Raw genomic sequence first — 19016 nt, 5'->3', positions numbered from 1 at the left:
AGATGCAAAACATGCAGAATGCGGCGCTTTACACGCCCATGCCGCAGTGTATGCCTCGTTTCAAGGGCAAACTTGGGATAGGAGGGATTTCCCACACCTAGCCAAAACCTCACACTGTAGTCTGGTCAAGTCATAGTACAGTCTTAGTGTGAAGGGGCAGCACCAGGAGGGAACGGCAGTCACCTCGGTTACTAAAGCGCTGAGGAAACATGGGGCATATTACCAAGCAATAGCGATAATTATCGCTATTGCTTGGTTAGCGTGAAAAATTATCGCTGAGCTGCGGCGATTTTGATCGCAGATAAACCTTGGTGTTACCAAGGTTTATCGCAAATGTGATAAAAATCAGCCGCAATGCATGAATATAGCTGAAAAGTCAGCGATATTCATGCATTACCGAGCTAATGCTCTTAGCCATGTTATCCAACTCCCATTGGATAACATGGCTAAGAACTGCTCAGGGCAGGTGCTAGCTTTTGGAGATATTCGCGCTTAGCGCGAATATCTCCAAACGTTGGTAATAGGAGATAGCGATGTTAGCGACTGTTTCCAGTCGCTAACATCTTGGCACGCCAACTTTGCATGTCATTAGTGATAAATATCACTGACATGCAGAGTGGGGCCCAAGATGGTCGCTATCTCCTACTAGCTGTCGCTAACTGGTGTTAGCGACAGCTAGGTAATAGGGAGATAATTTTATCTGCGCTTTCTTGGCTTTTGAAGCCAAAAAAGCGGAGATAAACCCCCTTGATAATATACCCCCATGTTACCAATGGAGAACAGGGCTTCTTATGGTCTGAGATCACATATCACGGCCTCGTGGTATGTTCACCTTGGACTCAACATCGGGCACTCTTCGCAGGGCTGTTTCTGTACACAAGAACCTCAAAGAGATGGATCCTTTTCTCAAGTACTTCATACAATGTGTTTGGTCATTCTTTCGTACATAAAGGAGTTGGGGAAATCGTGCAATCTCCAAAACGACCCCAGAGAAAAACAATTGACACAACTCACCAAGATGCAATTGCATAGGTGATACACTGATTGTGGAGAAAATCCTAGATATTGTCCTGAGGAAGGAGGCCATAAACATTCAAAGCTTCCGAAACGCGTTGACGCATTTACAAAGGGTTAAATTCGGAGTTGCCAGCAAACATTTTGGGTATAAGAAAGGAAAATCCTTCCCAGTGTTGTCAAACAGAGGGTCCGAATTAACAAGACTAAGACAAATACTATTGTCTTTTCTCATTTTTCTCCATTTCCACATTAGGTGCTTTTTATTGTACATTGTATGTGTTTTTAACTATAACTACAAATGGATTCATATGTTTTTTATTGAAATAAAATGTATATTTTTACATAAATATTGTTTTTTCCTTTTGGTAAGTGTTCCCCAAGTAACATGTTGATATTTGAGTGAGTGATGCAGACTGAGTGAGATAGGTCTCTGAATTCTTTTGAATCTGAGATAACTTGATCTCCCATTGGGAAAACACTTTTCTTTACTTGACAGTATACCGGTGCTCAACTTCCCTTTGGGTAACAACGAGCCTCTCTCTTTGGATTAAAACTTATAGAGAACAGACAGGCCACATCCCTGGCCATACCGCTTTGGGACACACTGGCCACAGAGTGCCTCCCTGGGACCAATGCAGCGTGGTGCGTACGTGGGCATGGGTGCCTCTCAAACAAAGTCCACCTTCTCCGTGTCATTATACCAAAGAAAGAGACACACTTACGAAACGCAGTGTAGTGCGGGTTATTACTGACAATAAGTGCCCAGAATCTAACCCCAAAGCATTTCGGCAGCGAAGCGCTGATCACAGGTGCGGGGTAACTCATCGACAGAGCATTAAACTTTGTATCACATGATGCTGGTCCCAGGTGTATAATGATCTGCAGAGTATGGAAGAAACTCATAAGCCGCAAACACACACCCAACAAAGAGTCCATTCCCCCCATCAGTTCAAATGACACCCACCAATGGCATGTTTGACCAAAGTGGTATCAGAGCAGACAGGCCGCAAATAAACAAACAGGGCAATATAGGTCAGCCAGCCCACTGTATATAGAGTGGACAAACCACAACTCAACAGAACAGGGCAATATAGGACAGCCAGCCGTCTGTATGTAGAACAGACAGGTGGCAACTAAACAGAACAGGGCAATATAGGCCAGTCAGCCCGCTGTATATAGAACAGACAGGCCACCAATAAACAGAACAGGGCAATATAGGCCAGCTAGCTCAATGTATATAGAACAGACAGGCCACAAATAAACAAACAGGGCAATATAGCCCTGCCAGCCCGCTGTATGTAGAACAGACAGGCCACAAATAAACAAACAGGGCAATATAGCCCTGCCAGCCCGCTGTATATAGAACAGAAAGGCCACCAATAAACAGAACAGGGCAATATAGGCCAGCTAGCTCAATGTATATAGAACAGACAGGCCACAAATAAACAAACAGGGCAATATAGCCCTGCCAGCCCGCTGTATGTAGAACAGACAGGCCACAAATAAACAAACAGGGCAATATAGCCCTGCCAGCCCGCTGTATATAGAACAGACAGGCCACCAATAAACAGAACAGGGCAATATAGGCCCGCTAGCTCAATGTATATAGAACAGACAGGCCACAAATAAACAAATAGGGCAATATAGGCCAGCCAGCCCGCTGTATGTAGAATAGACAGGCCACAAATAAACAAACAGGGCAATATAGGCCAGCCAGCCTGCTGTATGTAGAACAGACAGGCCACAAATAAACAAACAGGGCAATATTGCCCTGCCAGCCTGATGTGTATAGAACAGAGAGGCCACAAATAAACAAACATGGCAATATAGGCCAGTTAGCTCGATGTATATAGAACAGACAGGCCACAAATAAACAAACAGGGCAATATAAGCCAGCTAGCCTGATGTATGTAGGACAGGCCACAAATAAACAAACAGGGCAATATAGCCCTGCCAGTCCGCTGTATATAGAACAGAGAGGCCACCAATAAACAGAACAGGGCAATATAGGCCAGCCAGCTCGCTGTATGTAGGACAGGCCACAAATAAACAAACAGGGCAATATAGCCCTGCCAGCCCGCTGTATATAGAACAGACAGGCCACCAATAAACAGAACATGGCAATATAGGCCAGCTAGCTCGATGTATATAGAACAGACAGGCCACAAATAAACAAATAAGGCTATAAAGGCCAGCTAGCCTGATGTATATAGAACAGACAGGCCACAAATAAACAAACAGGGCAATATAGGTCAGCTAGCCTGATGTGTATAGAACAGACAGGCCACAAATAAACAAACAGGGCAATATAGGCCAGCTAACTCGATGTACATAGAACAGGCAGGCCACAAGTAAACAAGCAGGGCAATACAGGCCAGCTAATCCGATGTATGTAGAACAGACAGGCCACAAATAAACAAACAGGGCAATATAGGCCAGCTAGCTCGATGTATATAGAACAGACAGGCCACAAATAAACAAATAGGGCAATATAGGTCAGCTAGCCTGATGTGTATAGAACAGACAGGCCACAAATAAACAAACAGGGCAATATAGGCCAGCTAGTCCGATGTATGTAGAACAGAAAGGCCACAACCAAACGGAACAGGGAGGCCACGGCTATAAAGAACAGACAGCCCGCAGCCAACAGACAGCCCAGGGCTTTAGAGAACAGTCAGCCCACAGCTATGTAGCAGGGATCCCCTGGCTATTTAGAAGAGACCAAATATGAACACAGTGATCCCCTTGGAGACGGGAGAAGGCCTATCCTCCCTAGGCCAATGAGAACCGTATAATAATTATTATCGGTGCAGTGTATACATATAGGTTATTAATCTTGTAACTGTTCAATATATCACAATTTAGGTAGCACATTTCGTGTTGAGGTGCTCCACAAACGGTGCAGTGTAAAGTGACATACGTGAATCAAGGTCACAAGTGCGTATTTACAATATATACAGCCAAGGAACTAATGTTAAGGACAATTGTAAATACAAGACTCAAATGAAAAGTTTATTGAATGAAAAGTCATAAGCAACGGTCCTCTGATAAAAGTTGACGTTTCGGCTCCACACTTCATTTATAACAGGGTCATCGTCATCAGGACATAGGGGGCAGCAGCCAACACAGCACGTGGCTGAAGGCACCAATTGTTTCAGTAGCGGCTGGTAGATGGTAAAAGTGATGAGGCAGAAAGCAACACCTTTCTGCATTACCAGAATCTTTTCTTTATTGCGTGGAAACAACAGAACAATGTGGGCGGAGCCGACCTTTACCCTCAAACACCGTAATCCAACACCCACAGCTCAACAATGAACAAGACGCGCGGCGCCTCCTGATCCAGGAACATGACCAGAACACAGCATGACAAGCTGAACCCGACCTGTGTCTGTCATAGTAACACCGAGACGTGTGGGGAGCTATGGACAGCTAAAAGCGCCGTGAGGCCATACATATGGCAGAATGTGCACTATACCATTCCGGGGACCGAGTCTAACCAATTCCGATTACTTGAACCGCAAAACTATAAACACAATTACAGAAAAAGAGCATTCCTCACCACAGACGGATCAGAGCCCCTTCCGGTTTTGTTTTCCCGCGCTCTGCAGCCCTCCCCCAGACCATGTAACAGACACACTGTACATTGTAAAGAGGAACCGTCGCGTGCGTCTAGTCAAAGTTTATGTGACAGCCACTGCCCTGCGGCTGTCCCTAACAGATGCAGTCGCTGCCCAGCCCACTCATGTCCGCAGACTCCAGCCCGATCCAGACACAGACGCACTGTCCAGACGCGCCAGGCCACGGGGGCCCAACGTAGGCCCAGGAGGGCCTGGTCGCTGCGAGGGCTCCAAGATACTCACATCAAGTCAAATAACTATAGTCCATTGAAAATGCAACAATGTCTTTAGTCCGTGGTTATCATGCGTAGATCAAGCCCTCTTGCGCCTACGCTGGGCAGCCCTGTACTACTAACACACTACCTCCCAGCAATAACAGACACATTGCTAACCCTTGTACCAGCCACACTGCTTTCACCGGCAGCGGGTCCTCTCCGCCATATTACACACACACTGCAGAACTTCCCGCGCCCCCCACCCCCTATTACAGAAACAATGTCCAGGCCCTCCTTATAACCGACAAACACCCTCCCTCCCCACCAGGCGCACGGACCCTCCTTCCCAGATACTGTCCAGGCCCCGCTAAGTAACTGGCAAACTGTCCCTCCCTCCCAAGTAACAGACACACCGCGCAGCCCCCTACACGTGACATACAAACTACCCTCCCTAAACAGCAGGCACACAGTCCCTCCCTCCCATGATATAACAAACACTGCCCAGATTCCCTCTCTTCTCCCAGGTACCGGGCTCACCCCGCCGACCGCTCATAGCACACCCCCTGTCCCTGAATCCCAGGTCACTCACACACTGTCCCTCCCTCCTGGTAACTGACACACTGTCCCACCCGGCAAATGACACACTGTCCCTTCCACCCCGTAACTGACACTGTCCCTCGCTCCCGGCTACTGACACACTGTCCGTCCCACCCGGTACCTGACACTGTCTCTCCCTCCCGGTAACTGACACACACTGTCCCTCGTTTCAAGGTAACAGACACACCGCGCAGCCACCTCCTTGTGACAGACAAACTGTCCTTCCCAAACAGCAGGCACACCTTCCCCACCGTGATAGAACACAAACACTGCCCAGCTTCCTTCTCTTCTCCCAGGTACCGGGCTCACCCCACCGACCGCCCATGGCACACCCCCGTATCAGGCTCAGGCACGCTGACTGTCCCTGAATCCCAGGTCACTCACGCACTGTCCCTTCCTCCTGGTAACTGACACACCGTCCCTTTCACCCGGTAACTGACATGTCCCTCGCTCCCGGGTAACTGACACACTGCACTCCATCCTAAGTATCTGACACACTGTCCACCTTCCCGGGTAAATATCACACTGTCCGTTTCAATATCAGAGACAGCCTGGCCTAGAGAAAAGCTATAACCACACGGTACCACATGGCCATCGCGGCCGTGAAGAAACACATGCCCCCCTCACACGCACGCACGCGCGCACACACACACACACACACACACACACACACACACACACACACGTGTAAGTCATCTGAAAGAGTCACACAACTCCTTTCACCGAACACTGGAAGATCCGGTCCTATCTAACGGTCTCGCTCGAGAGCGCTTTGTGACCTCGATAAAAGATACATTAAGCGCTACATACACGCTACAGGACTGTAAAGCTTCCTGAACAAGCAAGGTTCGGGCCGCTCCCCCTCACGTGATAAACCCACCACCCAGCATGTATCACAGACCCCGATGAATCCCCCCCCCCACGCCCCCCAAACACACACACACGCCCCCCGTACATAGCCGAGTGCTCCCCCAGCACTTTACAGATCTGCTGACCGGGTGAAAATTGTAAGGGGGGCTCCTCCCACCACCATGAAGATCTAATGTACCACTGGCACACACACAAACACGCACGCACACAGACACACGCACTCGGAACCACACGCACAAGCAAAAACAAATCACAGCCCAACTACGATGGGTGAGGGTGTCATTCCCAGTGCCGGTGTGTGTGTGTTGGGGCCTGGGCAGGAGGGGGGGGGGGGGCGAGGGGGGGGGTAGAGGGCTATTCTCATCCATGGTGAAGGAGGCGAGTCCCAGCCACACCCAGCCCTGGGGGAGGCCATGGACCCTCCGCATATCTGCCCGGGTGGGGGGTGAGATGAACGGCCCTCCCCGGTGCCGTCGCCCCAGGCTGCAGTGTGAGGGGCCCTCCTCACCTATCCCCCCCGCCCCCCAGTGGACCAGGTGTGAGGACCCTGGGAGGACCGCCCACCATTCATATCTAGATATGGGTAGAGGTGAAATGCCCTCCGCCCCCCGCAAACCATCACATTAATAATGCACAGCCAGCACCGGCCACAGTGGGGGGCATCCCCTTCCATTGACCCCCGTCCCCTCCCGGTAGGAGCGATGGTGCCCCCATACCCTGTGCATACCCATCACAGAAAGCAGACAATAGCCGCCCCTCCCCCATGCAGCCGCCTTGCTCTCACCTTGGGGGCTCGGAGGATCCGCCAGGGAGCGCCCCCCGCCCTGCCCGACGATGCCCAGCAAGATGAGGAGGAGGGTGAGGAGGGAGGGGGCCAAGCCCCCCCGCACTGGCATCCTCGGAGCCCCGGCGTGCCCCCCTGGAGCCTGCTCAGCCGAGCATGGTGGGGGCGGCCGGACAGCAGGGCTGCGGAAGAGGGAGCGCTGAGCACAGCACCCGGAGCTGCTGCCTGGGAAGCGCTGCTGCGACAGACGGACAGACAGACAGAGGGACAGACAGAGCCGCCTCCCTGCCAGGCTTGGAGCAGATCCGGTTACATAGTGATTGTTCGGCTCCCCCCTTTACATACAGCCATCCGCGAGCGGAGAACCAGCACCATCTCAAGGAGGACACGGGGATAGCTGCGCACAAGCACGCCGCACAGCGCTGTGCACAATCCAACGCGCCTACAGACTTGTGCTCGGCGCTGTACAACGGGGAACAGCTTCTAGACTATGGGCGTCCGCATAGCTACAGACACGGAATGCTCGCACCGCATAATACCATCAAAAAAATGCCACATTATCCCGCATAATTTGGTTTTTTCGTGCCGCATAATTTAGTCAACCCTGCCACATAATTTGGTGCTCTCTCCTATTCCAGTGGCCTAAACTGGAGGGGATACATCAACACAGTCATGGTCTTGGCGCTGTACAGTGAGACCCAGCACAATCACGAGTACACTGGTGTTGACATGTGTTCACCAGCGTAACGTTTCCAGATAGGTTGGCAAACCATCATCCTATCTATGATATATTAAATGGTTAGCTCAGGTTAGCTTTTCTCTCACTGATTATGAGAAGGTAAGTGCATGGTGTAGACCCTTTTCGGAATATAAGGATACCTCACACAGGTTACCGGCAGGACGACTACTGTCACCCCAACCGATGGCCGTCCAGCGTCATCATTGGTATCCTGCTCCTACGGCAGGCTGGCGGTGCAATGCCCGTCGGGCAGCATGGGGGGCTGCACTTTGGCGGAGATCTTTTATTCCGAGCCAACGGGTGTATGCGTGTGAGGGGCCTAAAAAAGTGCAATAGTGAGCGTGAGTGTGTGTGTAATTAAAAAAGTCAGTAGAGTCCATTAAGAATTATTTTAATAGTCAGGCTCACTGCTTTATTAAAAGAAAGTAAAGGGGTATTAAGGAGTGATGGACAATGGGACCAATCCTTATTCAACCCTTAGTGTGAATTCGGTCGACATGTTTCTTGCCATAAGGGCAATTCGTCAGGACCTTAGTGCTCATATGATTGCTGGGATCCTCTCAAGTAAGAGGACTCCGGTATACGACCTGCACAGTGTCGCAAAGTAAATGTATCCTTTGATGGACCTCCTGGAAACTAGGGAGAAAATAATCAAAAATTACTAGCATTGTAGTATTTGTGCCCAGAGTACATCATATGGTGCCTGCATTAACAGTGACAGTGATGTGTGCCCGGAGGATAAAAACTGCATGATTCATGTCAGTGTTTGGAGGTTCTGTGAGAGAAAGGGGGTGAGATACAGAGCGGGAAAGGACTACGTTCTGTAAAAAGCTGGCATGCTTAAGTCGTAGCATGCATCGTGGTGAAATGCTGGGCTCACGGCGGTGAGGCATACTGTTTAGGGTGTGCTATTACCACTAAAACCAGTTGTAATGTTGAACCCTACCGCAGTCAAGTGACGTGAGGAGCCTGTATCTAAATAAGAATAGGCTAAAGAAATAGCAAAAAACCGCACAGAAAGAATGATCATGAACAATTTGACACTCTGCCTTTATACTAGGTTGGAGACCGGCGCCGGCGTGATAAACGTGATCAACAGGGAGATCACAAATAAAGTGCCATGCTCGCCGTGTAAACGTGAGAGTAAACAAGATCAAGGATGGATTTACCCGTTAGTCCCGTCTGAAGGTCTCACGAGCTGTCCAGGTGGGGCCAGCAACGAGTGAGGAGTTCCTACAGAGAGAGTAAGGCACCCCGCGGAACCGCTAAGTTAATCAAGCCGTTCGGTTACCCGCGGATTGAAGTGCAGCTGAGGAGTCAGCTGCAGCGTGTCTAACAGAGCACACGCGGAATTCAGCGGGGGTCAGGGATTGTCTCCACACCTTACCTCAAAAGTCGCTGATGGCAGGCATCTAGGCACCTACCCCTCCCACGTTGACGCCGAAGCCAGGACAGCCAGCAAAGTTGTGGAGCAATGTCCGGTGCAGTTAAGGGCGAGTTGAGCGCGCACCAAGGGGGCGTGTCCCTCCGGTTGCTAGGCAGCGTCACACGGGAGTGGAGAGCAAAGAAGGAATTGCTCAAACAGCGAGGCAAGGTCAGTCCAATGCGGGGGCCATCTTGGAACGGGAGATTGATCTAGTGAGACGTGTTGGTAATCGTCTGGGTCTGGACAATGTAGTCCTGATTAAAGACTATCTGGCTAGAGTTGTCCAGGGCACCCCATCATTAAGCCCCAGTTCATCGCTGTGTAGACGATGTACCCATCTTTGTTCGAGTCTGAAGAGGGCTTGTTGATTGATGGTTGGTAAACATTCAAGGACAGTCCACCGAATGTTTTCTGTGGAATGATTGTTTTCTTTACAGTGTTCATAAAGTTTGGTATGTGTCTTATGACACCGAATGTTACTGTTGTGCTCCATTATCCGATGTTTGACAGGGCGCACGGTCATCCCAATGTACAGCATCTCGCATGGGCAAATCAGAACATAGATGCACCTGGAGCTATTGACTCACTTCTACGACAAGAGGATTGGGTGTCCCCTACCCCGATATCCTTCATAATGGAGCTGGCACACATTGCACTCACTGAGAATTTTTTCAGATATGAATCCAATTTATATCATCAAGTCCGTGGAACTTCGATGGGCTCAACCTTCGCGACACGATTACCTGCGTGACCTCGTTCACGAAACATTCATCATTTATAAAAAAGACCGTCAATTCACATTGGGGCATTCTCAATTCTGCAGGGATGGAGCTACCGCGCCCACGCTTTGCATTTAAGAGGACAGCGAACCTAAAGGACACCCTGATTCACACCCGTCCTAAGAAAACTAGCACCCAATCTGTCAATACTCTCTGGGACCTTCCACCAGTCACCGGGCACTATCGCTGTGGTTCCTGCGTCGTGTGCCCCCAGACCATCCAGGGCAAAACCATTGTACTCCAAAGCGATTTCACATGGACAATTAACAAACACACCAATTGCAATAGCTCCAGGTGCATCTATGTTCTGATTTGCCCATGCGAGATGCTGTACATTGGGATGACCATGCGCCCTGTCAAACATCGGATAATGGAGCACAACAGTAACATTCGGTGTCATAAGACACATACCAAACTTTATGAACACTGTAAAGAAAACAATCATTCCACAGAAAACATTCGGTGGACTGTCCTTGAATGTTTACCAACCATCAATCAACAAGCCCTCTTCAGACTCGAACAAAGATGGGTACATCGTCTACGCAGCGATGAACTGGGGCTTAATGATGGGGTGCCCTGGACAACTCTAGCCAGATAGTCTTTAATCAGGACTACATTGTCCAGACCCAGACGATTACCAACACGTCTCACTAGATCAATCTCCCGTTCCAAGATGGCCCCCGCATTGGACTGACCTTGCCTCGCTGTTTGAGCAATTCCTTCTTTGCTCTCCACTCCCGCGTGACGCTGCCTAGCAACCGGAGGGACACGCCCCCTTGGTGCGCGCTCAACTCGCCCTTAACTGCACCGGACATTGCTCCACAACTTCGCTGGCTGTCCTGGCTTCGGCGTCAACGTGGGAGGGGTAGGTGCCTAGATGCCTGCCATCAGCGACTTTTGAGGTAAGGTGTGGAGACAATCCCTGACCCCCGCTGAATTCCGCGTGTGCTCTGTTAGACACGCTGCAGCTGACTCCTCAGCTGCACTTCAATCCGCGGGTAACCGAACGGCTTGATTAACTTAGCGGTTCCGCGGGGTGCCTTACTCTCTCTGTAGGAACTCCTCACTCGTTGCTGGCCCCACCTGGACAGCTCGTGAGACCTTCAGACGGGACTAACGGGTAAGTCCATCCTTGATCTTGTTTACTCTCACGTTTACACGGCGAGCATGGCACTTTATTTGTGATCTCCCTGTTGATCACGTTTATCACGCCGGCACCGGTCTCCAACCTAGTATAAAGACAGAGTGTCAAATTGTTCATGATCATTCTTTCTGTGCGGTTTTTTGCTATTTCTTTAGCCTATTCTTATTTAGATACAGGCTCCTCACGTCACTTGACTGCGGTAGGGTTCAACATTACAACTGGTTTTAGTGGTAATAGCACACCCTAAACAGTATGCCTCACCGCCGTGAGCCCAGCATTTCACCACGATGCATGCTACGACTTAAGCATGCCAGCTTTTTACAGAACGTAGTCCTTTCCCGCTCTGTATCTCACCCCCTTTCTCTCACAGAACCTCCAAACACTGACATGAATCATGCAGTTTTTATCCTCCGGGCACACATCACTGTCACTGTTAATGCAGGCACCATATGATGTACTCTGGGCACAAATACTACAATGCTAGTAATTTTTGCTTATTTTCTCCCTAGTTTCCAGGAGGTCCATCAAAGGATACATTTACTGTGCGACACTGTGCAGGTCGTATACCGGAGTCCTCTTACTTGAGAGGATCCCAGCAATCATATGAGCACTAAGGTCCTGACGAATTGCCCTTATGGCAAGAAACATGTCGACCGAATTCACACTAAGGGTTGAATAAGGATTGGTCCCATTGTCCATCACTCCTTAATACCCCTTTACTTTCTTTTAATAAAGCAGTGAGCCTGACTATTAAAATAAGTCTTAATGGACTCTACTGACTTTTTTTTAATACACACACACTCACGCTCACTATTGCACTTTTTTAGGCCCCTCACACGCATACACCCGTTGGCTCGGAATAAAAGATCTCCGCCAAAGTGCAGCCCCCCATGCTGCCCGACGGGCATTGCACCGCCAGCCTGCCGTAGGAGCAGGATACCAATGATGACGCTGGACGGCCATCGGTTGGGGTGACAGTAGTCGTCCTGCCGGTAACCTGTGTGAGGTATCCTTATATTCCGAAAAGGGTCTACACCATGCACTTACCTTTTCATAATCAGTGAGAGAAAAGCTAACCTGAGCTAATCCATTGGCTCCCACTGGGGAACTCTGTACAATCTCTTTGTTTACTACTTCCTAGGACGAGTACATTGGCCCCCACTAAAAATCGTCCTCTTTTATTCCCCTTGTTTGATACCCATATTAAATGGTTAACCATCATCCTATCTATGATATATTAAATGGTTAACCATCATCCTATCTATGATATAATAAATGGTTGTTAGTATGGCAGTGCATCAGCGCTGTCCAGTGGAGAGCGCTTAAGGAGCAGTTCGGGGTCTATATTTCAGAGTAAAAATGATAACACAAGTGTACAAGCCACATGTCGGGGATTCATGGATGCAAAAGGCACCTATTGGGCCTACTTGCATAAATAGTTGATCCAGTGGCAAGCACTTGCAGGTTTTGTTCCTTTTCAACACTGAGTCCTGATGATGGCCTCCAGGACCTAGTGCGCCATATGAGACCGAAACGTCGACAGCTTGTCCTCTTTAGCTCCATTGAATACAGCATAATGTGCTTCAGTACTTTGCGAACATTTGAAATATAAGGATTAAAAGTTCACAGGACTGTGGATTTACGAACCTGTATATTTAAGAGGATTTTAAGCTTTTCTTACATCACTCATTTGAATGTATACTATAAAGTTCTCTGTGATCGTGTGGTGGCACCAGTGTTGCTACAGTGATGTATTGATGTACTGACTGTGTTTGTACTGCAATTTCTTTTACAATGGATATGCTGTATTAATAATGTATTCTTTACATAAAAATTCATCTGTGTTAACAACAATATGCTGTTTACGGAATATATGAGTGTGTTACTGCTGGTTGAAGTTGGATCATTTTAGTTACCCGTATACTTCTGATTAAAGCATAAATAATTCCTCCGGGAATACATTGTATGGTACAGGGGAGAGCCAGCACAACTCCACGGAGACTGGGATAGCTGCACCTGAGTACTGCCCTCACTACTGGCTGGAGATGGATATTACTTGTTATGTCATATATTAATATGATTGTTATTACAGAAATGTAACCAGTGCTGTACCGCGGAGAGCTATGACAACCCCAAGGAAAGTAAGATTGCTAATGGCTAGGTTCGCACTACACCTTACACACACACACATGCACGAACGTGCGCACACACACACACATACACACACACACACACACACACACACACACACATACACACATGTTATACATTTATATTGTTCTTAATTTATGTACTTGGCATTCTACAAAAAGGAGCGGCACTAACCCATGGTCTTCAATGCCGACGGCACCCAGCTGATCCTCTCCCTCACCAACAAACCCACAGGAGCAACTTCCACAATGGGATGAAGGCCGTCACCACCTGCATGAGAGACAGCTGCCTAAAGCTCAACTCAGACAAAATCGAAGTCCTGATCCCGGGTCCCACCCCCAATGCTCGGGATGATTCTTGGAGGCCCGCTGCACTAGGAACACTGCCCTCACTCACAGACCATACATAAAATCTTGGCATCATACTGGACTCATCACTCACCATGAACCACCAGATCAACACTGTTTCTTCATCTTGCTTTCACACCCATTGCCTTCTTTTAAAGGTTTTCAGGTGGATCTCACTTAGTCAGAAAGACGGTCATACACGCGCTCATCAGCAGTGGACTTTACTACAGTTACACACTCTTTGCTTGCGTCCCCCAGAAACTCCTCATGAAACTGCAGAACATTCAAAATGTCAAGGCCAGACTCGTCTTCAACATCCCAGCTGCAGCCACATCACCGAACACCTGAGAGAAATCCACTGGCTTCCAGTCAACAAAAGGGTCACCTTCAAGATCCGCACACACGCCTACAAAGCCCTGCACGATGTGGGACCTGCATACCTCAACCACCGCCTCTCATTCCACACACTCACCAAATAACTACGCTCCGCCAAGAAGGCCCTGGCTACCGTCCTATGAATCCGTAAGACCGGGGCTGGAGGAAGAACCTCCTCCTACCTCATACTGTGGAGGGTAATTGTTTGACATCATTCCCACTGTTGACGCCTCTGGAATTTGAGGCCTTATGCCATAGAATCAAGTAAGGCTCTCCAGCTGATTCATTGTCATCAACTTACTTTCATCAGCTTCACTCATCGATTGCTCCTGTGAGCTTAGAAGTGGCCAATCTGTCTCTTAGGTCAGTTTCTGTTCCTAGGGCATGGAAGCACGGCAAAGTCATTCCGTTGATAAAAAAATCTACTCTTGAACCGGAAGACCCGGGCAACTATCACCCCATATCCCAGTTGCCTTTCTTGGCCAAGTTAGTGGAAGCACACATGTATTCTATGCTATCCAAATTTATTGAACAGCACAGTATCTTTGGTTCATCACAGCATGGGTTCCGACCTCGGCATAGCACTGAATCTGTGCTATTGGCAGTATCAGAATCCATTCGGAGTAGGTTGGATATGGGAGATTCAGCGGCCTTGGTCCTGTTGGACCTAAGTGCCTCTTTTGATAAGGTGTCCCACGCGATTCCCCTCGAACGCCTCTGGGAAGTTGGGATTAGGGATGGGGCCCGGGAGTGAATCCACTCTTTTTTGGAAGATCGGATGTTCCAGGTCTTAGTACCACCCTTCCACTCCCAGGAACGTGCCCTGCACCAGGGGGTACCTCAGGGCTCTATCCTAGGCCCACTTTTGTTCAATCTATATATGAGACCCCTGGCAGGAGTGGCAAAAGATAGAGGATTGTACTTTGTGTCGTACGTCGACGACACCCAGTTGGTAATCGCCTTCTCCAAAAACTGCTGTGTTAATTTTGAAAAATTTAAGGAGGATTTGCTAGTTATCTCAGATTGGATGACGGCAAACTGTTTACAGTTCAATGCCAGTAAATATGAGATATTCTATTTGGCAAGGACGGGGAGCTTTGGTCGGAGCAGGGGTGGCCGGGCTGTCTTAATCCCGCCCGTCACCTAGGGAGGCTGTGAAGAACCTGGGCATGTGGTTTGACAGCAGACTAACATTTGAGAAGCAGACAAAAGCTGCTGCCACTGTCTGCTTCGAGCTATTGCGAGGGTTGAGACCCTTGCTTGTATTTTTCCCCCTAGAGTTCGTCAAACCATTATTTAGGCGTCCATTCTCTCCAGGCTTGACTACGGTAACTCTCTGTATTTGGGCGCTAACAATGCCAGTATTATATGCTCGCAGAGGGTTCAGAACGCTGCAGCACGCTTTCTGGTAGCCTTGCCTAGATCTTGCTCGGTGGTACAAAAGGGGGTGGTGATGGACGGAGCATTTGAACCAATCAAACAATCACACTCAGGCAACAGATCTGGGTTTAATCCATCACCGTTCTTTAGCCCACTCTGCCACCCCAGTTCAGACATGGCCATATGCAAATCAGTCTGACCCTGTGCCTCATAGGAACAGTCCAGCCCAAACTGCCAAGCCATGCCTTCCCTGGACCGGAAACAAGCTTCCTAGGACCGGTTTCTGACATTATAGCCATCTTCAGCCAGACTTGCTTGAATCCAGTGGCAAAGTGAGGAAAGGACTCACGTCTGAGCATACCCTGCCAACTATTGGCAAACAAAGCGGTACAAAAGGGGGTGGTGATGGACGGAGCATCTGAACCAATCAAACACTCACACCCAGACAACAGATCTGGGTTTAATCCATCACCGTTCTGTAGCCCATTCTGCCACCCCAGTTCAGCCATGGCCATATGCAAATCAGTCTGACCCTGTGCCTCATGGGAACAGTCCAGCCCGAACTCCCAAGCCATGCCTTCCCTGGACCGGAAACAAGCTTCCTAGGACCGGTTTTTGGCATTACAGCCGTCTTCAGCCAGGCTTGCTTGAATCCAGTGGCAAAGTGAGCAAGGGACTCACGTCTGAGCATACCCTGCCAACTTATGGCAAACAAAGCGGTACAAAAGGGGGTGGTGATAGACGGAGCATCTGAACCAATCAAACACTCACACCCAGTCAATAGATCTGGGTTTAATCCATCACTGTTCTTTACCCACTCTGCCGCCCCGGTTCAGACATGGCCATATGCAAATCAGTCTGACCCTGTGCCTCATGGGAACAGTCCAGCCCAAACTGCCAAGCCATGCCTTCCCTGGACTGGAAACAAGCTTCCTAGGACCGGTTTCTGGCATTACAGCCGTCTTCAGCCAGGCTTGCTTGAATCCAGTGGCAAAGTGAGCAAGGGATTCACGTCTGAGCATACCCTGCCAACTTATGGTGAACAAAGCGGTACAAAAGGGGGTGGTGATAGACAGAGCATCTGAACCAGTCAAACACTCACACCCAGTCAACATATCTGGGTTTAATCCATCACCGTTCTTTACCCACTCTGCCACCCCAGTTCAGACATGGCCATATGCAAATCAGTCTGACCCTGTGCCTCATGGGAACAATCCAGCCCGAACTGCCAAGCCATGCCTTCCCTGGACCGGAAACAAGCTTCCTAGGACCGGTTTCTGGCATTACAGCCGTCTTCAGCCCGGCTTGCTTGAATCCAGTGGCAAAGTGAGCAAGGGACTCACCTCTGAGCATACCCTGCCAACTTATGGCGAACAAAGCGGTACAAAACTGGGTGGTGATTGGCGGAGCATCTGAACCAATCAAACACTCACACCCAGTCAACAGATCTGGGTTTAATCCATCACCGTTCTTTAGCCCACTCGGCCACCCCAGTTCAGACATGATCATATGCAAATCAGTCTGACCCTGACATAACATAACATAACATGAGTATTTGTAAAGCGCACGTTCACCACTACGGGCATCTTGGCGCTGAAATAACAGATGTTTGTTGTTACCCAACTCAATGGTACTCATTTTATCGACCCCAAATGGATGAAAGGCTGAGTGGACCCGCCGGGATTTGAACCTGTGACCATGAGGTCGAACACAGGCCCCTGCAGTAGACGCATTAGTCCACTGAGCCACCAGACCCTGTGCCTCATGGGAACAGTCCAGCCCGAACTCCCAAGCCATGCCTTCCCTGGACCGGAAACAAGCTTCCTAGGACCGGTTTCTGGCATTACAGCCTTCTTCAGCCAGGCTTGCTTGAATCCAGTGGCAAAGTGAGCAAGGGACTCAAGTCTGAGCATACCCTGCCAACTTATGGCGAACAAAGCGGTACAAAAGGGGGTGGTGATAGACGGAGCATCTGAACCAATCAAACACTCACACCCAGTCAATAGATCTGGGTTTAATCCATCACTGTTCTTTACCCACTCTGCCGCCCCGGTTCAGACATGGCCATATGCAAATCAGTCTGACCCTGTGCCTCATGGGAACAGTCCAGCCCAAACTGCCAAGCCATGCCTTCCCTGGACCGGAAACAAGCTTCCTAGGACCGGTTTCTGGCATTACAGCCGTCTTCAGCCAGGCTTGCTTGAATCCAGTGGCAAAGTGAGCAAGGGATTCACGTCTGAGCATACCCTGCCAACTTATGGTGAACAAAGCGGTACAAAAGGGGGTGGTGATAGACGGAGCATCTGAACCAATCAAACACTCACACCCAGTCAACAGATCTGGGTTTAATCCATCACCATTCTTTACCCACTCTGCCACCCCAGTTCAGACATGGCCATATGCAAATCAGTCTGACCCTGTGCCTCATGGGAACAATCCAGCCCGAACTGCCAAGCCATGCCTTCCCTGGACCGGAAACAAGCTTCCTAGGACCGGTTTCTGGCATTACAGCCGTCTTCAGCCCGGCTTGCTTGAATCCAGTGGCAAAGTGAGCAAGGGACTCACCTCTGAGCATACCCTGCCAACTTATGGCGAACAAAGCGGTACAAAAGGGGGTGGTGATAGACGGAGCATCTGAACCAATCAAACACTCACACCCAGTCAACAGATCTGGGTTTAATCCATCACCGTTCTTTACCCACTCTGCCATCCCAGTTCAGACATGGCCATATGCAAATCATCTGACCCTGTGCCTCATGGGAACAATCCAGCCCGAACTGCCAAGCCATGCCTTCCCTGGACCAGAAACAAGCTTCCTAGGACCGGTTTCTGGCATTACAGCCGTCTTCAGCCAGGCTTGCTTGAATCCAGTGGCAAAGTGAGCAAGGGACTCACCTCTGAGCATACCCTGCCATCTTATGGCGAACAAAGCGGTACAAAACTGGGTGGTGATTGGCGGAGCATCTGAACCAATCAAACACTCACACCCAGTCAACAGATCTGGGTTTAATCCATCACCGTTCTTTAGCCCACTCGGCCACCCCAGTTCAGACATGGTCATATGCAAATCAGTCTGATCCTGTGATTTCATGGGAACATTCCAGCCCGAACTGCCAAGCCATGCCTTATCTGGACCGGAAACAAACTTCCTAAGACCAGTTTCTGGCATTACAGCCGTCTTCAGCCAGGCTTGCTTGAATCCAGTGGCAAAGTGAGCAAGGGACTCACGTCTGAGCATACCCTGCCAACTTATGGCGAACAAAGCGGTACAAAAGGGGGTGGTGATGGACGGAGCATCTGAACCAATCAAACACTCACACCCAGTCAACAGATCTGGGTTTAATCCATCACCGTTCTTTACCCACTCTGCCACCCCAGTTCAGACATGGCCATATGCAAATCAGTCTGACCCTGTGCCTCATGGGAACAGTCCAGCCCAAACTGCCAAGCCATGCCATTCCTGGACCAGAAACAAGCTTCCTAGGACCGGTTTCTGGCATTACAGCCGTCTTCAGCCAGGCTTGCTTGAATCCAGTGGCAAAGTGAGCAAGGGACTCACATCTGAGCATACCCTG

The 19016-nt window shown here is 49.4% G+C and overlaps 1 protein-coding gene across 1 annotated transcript in view; it reads right to left on the bottom strand.

Moving 5' to 3' along the window:
• FAM171A2 (family with sequence similarity 171 member A2) overlaps nt 1-7421 on the bottom strand; it is a 225319-nt gene extending 217898 nt beyond the window's left edge. Inside the window, exon 1 of the mRNA XM_086923898.1 lies at nt 7101-7421. Within this exon, the coding sequence (XP_086780024.1) occupies nt 7101-7212 (112 nt within the window). The 5' untranslated portion in view covers nt 7213-7421. The remainder of the gene's footprint in view (nt 1-7100) is intronic.
• Nucleotides 7422-19016: the final 11595 nt, after the last annotated feature.

The sequence above is a fragment of the Lissotriton vulgaris genome, chromosome 5, assembly GCF_964263255.1.
Source record: "Lissotriton vulgaris chromosome 5, aLisVul1.2, whole genome shotgun sequence".
NCBI classification, from domain to species: domain Eukaryota; kingdom Metazoa; phylum Chordata; class Amphibia; order Caudata; family Salamandridae; genus Lissotriton; species Lissotriton vulgaris.
The sequence above is the reverse complement of the archived record's forward strand: the minus strand, read 5'-3'. Positions and strand labels throughout refer to the sequence as shown.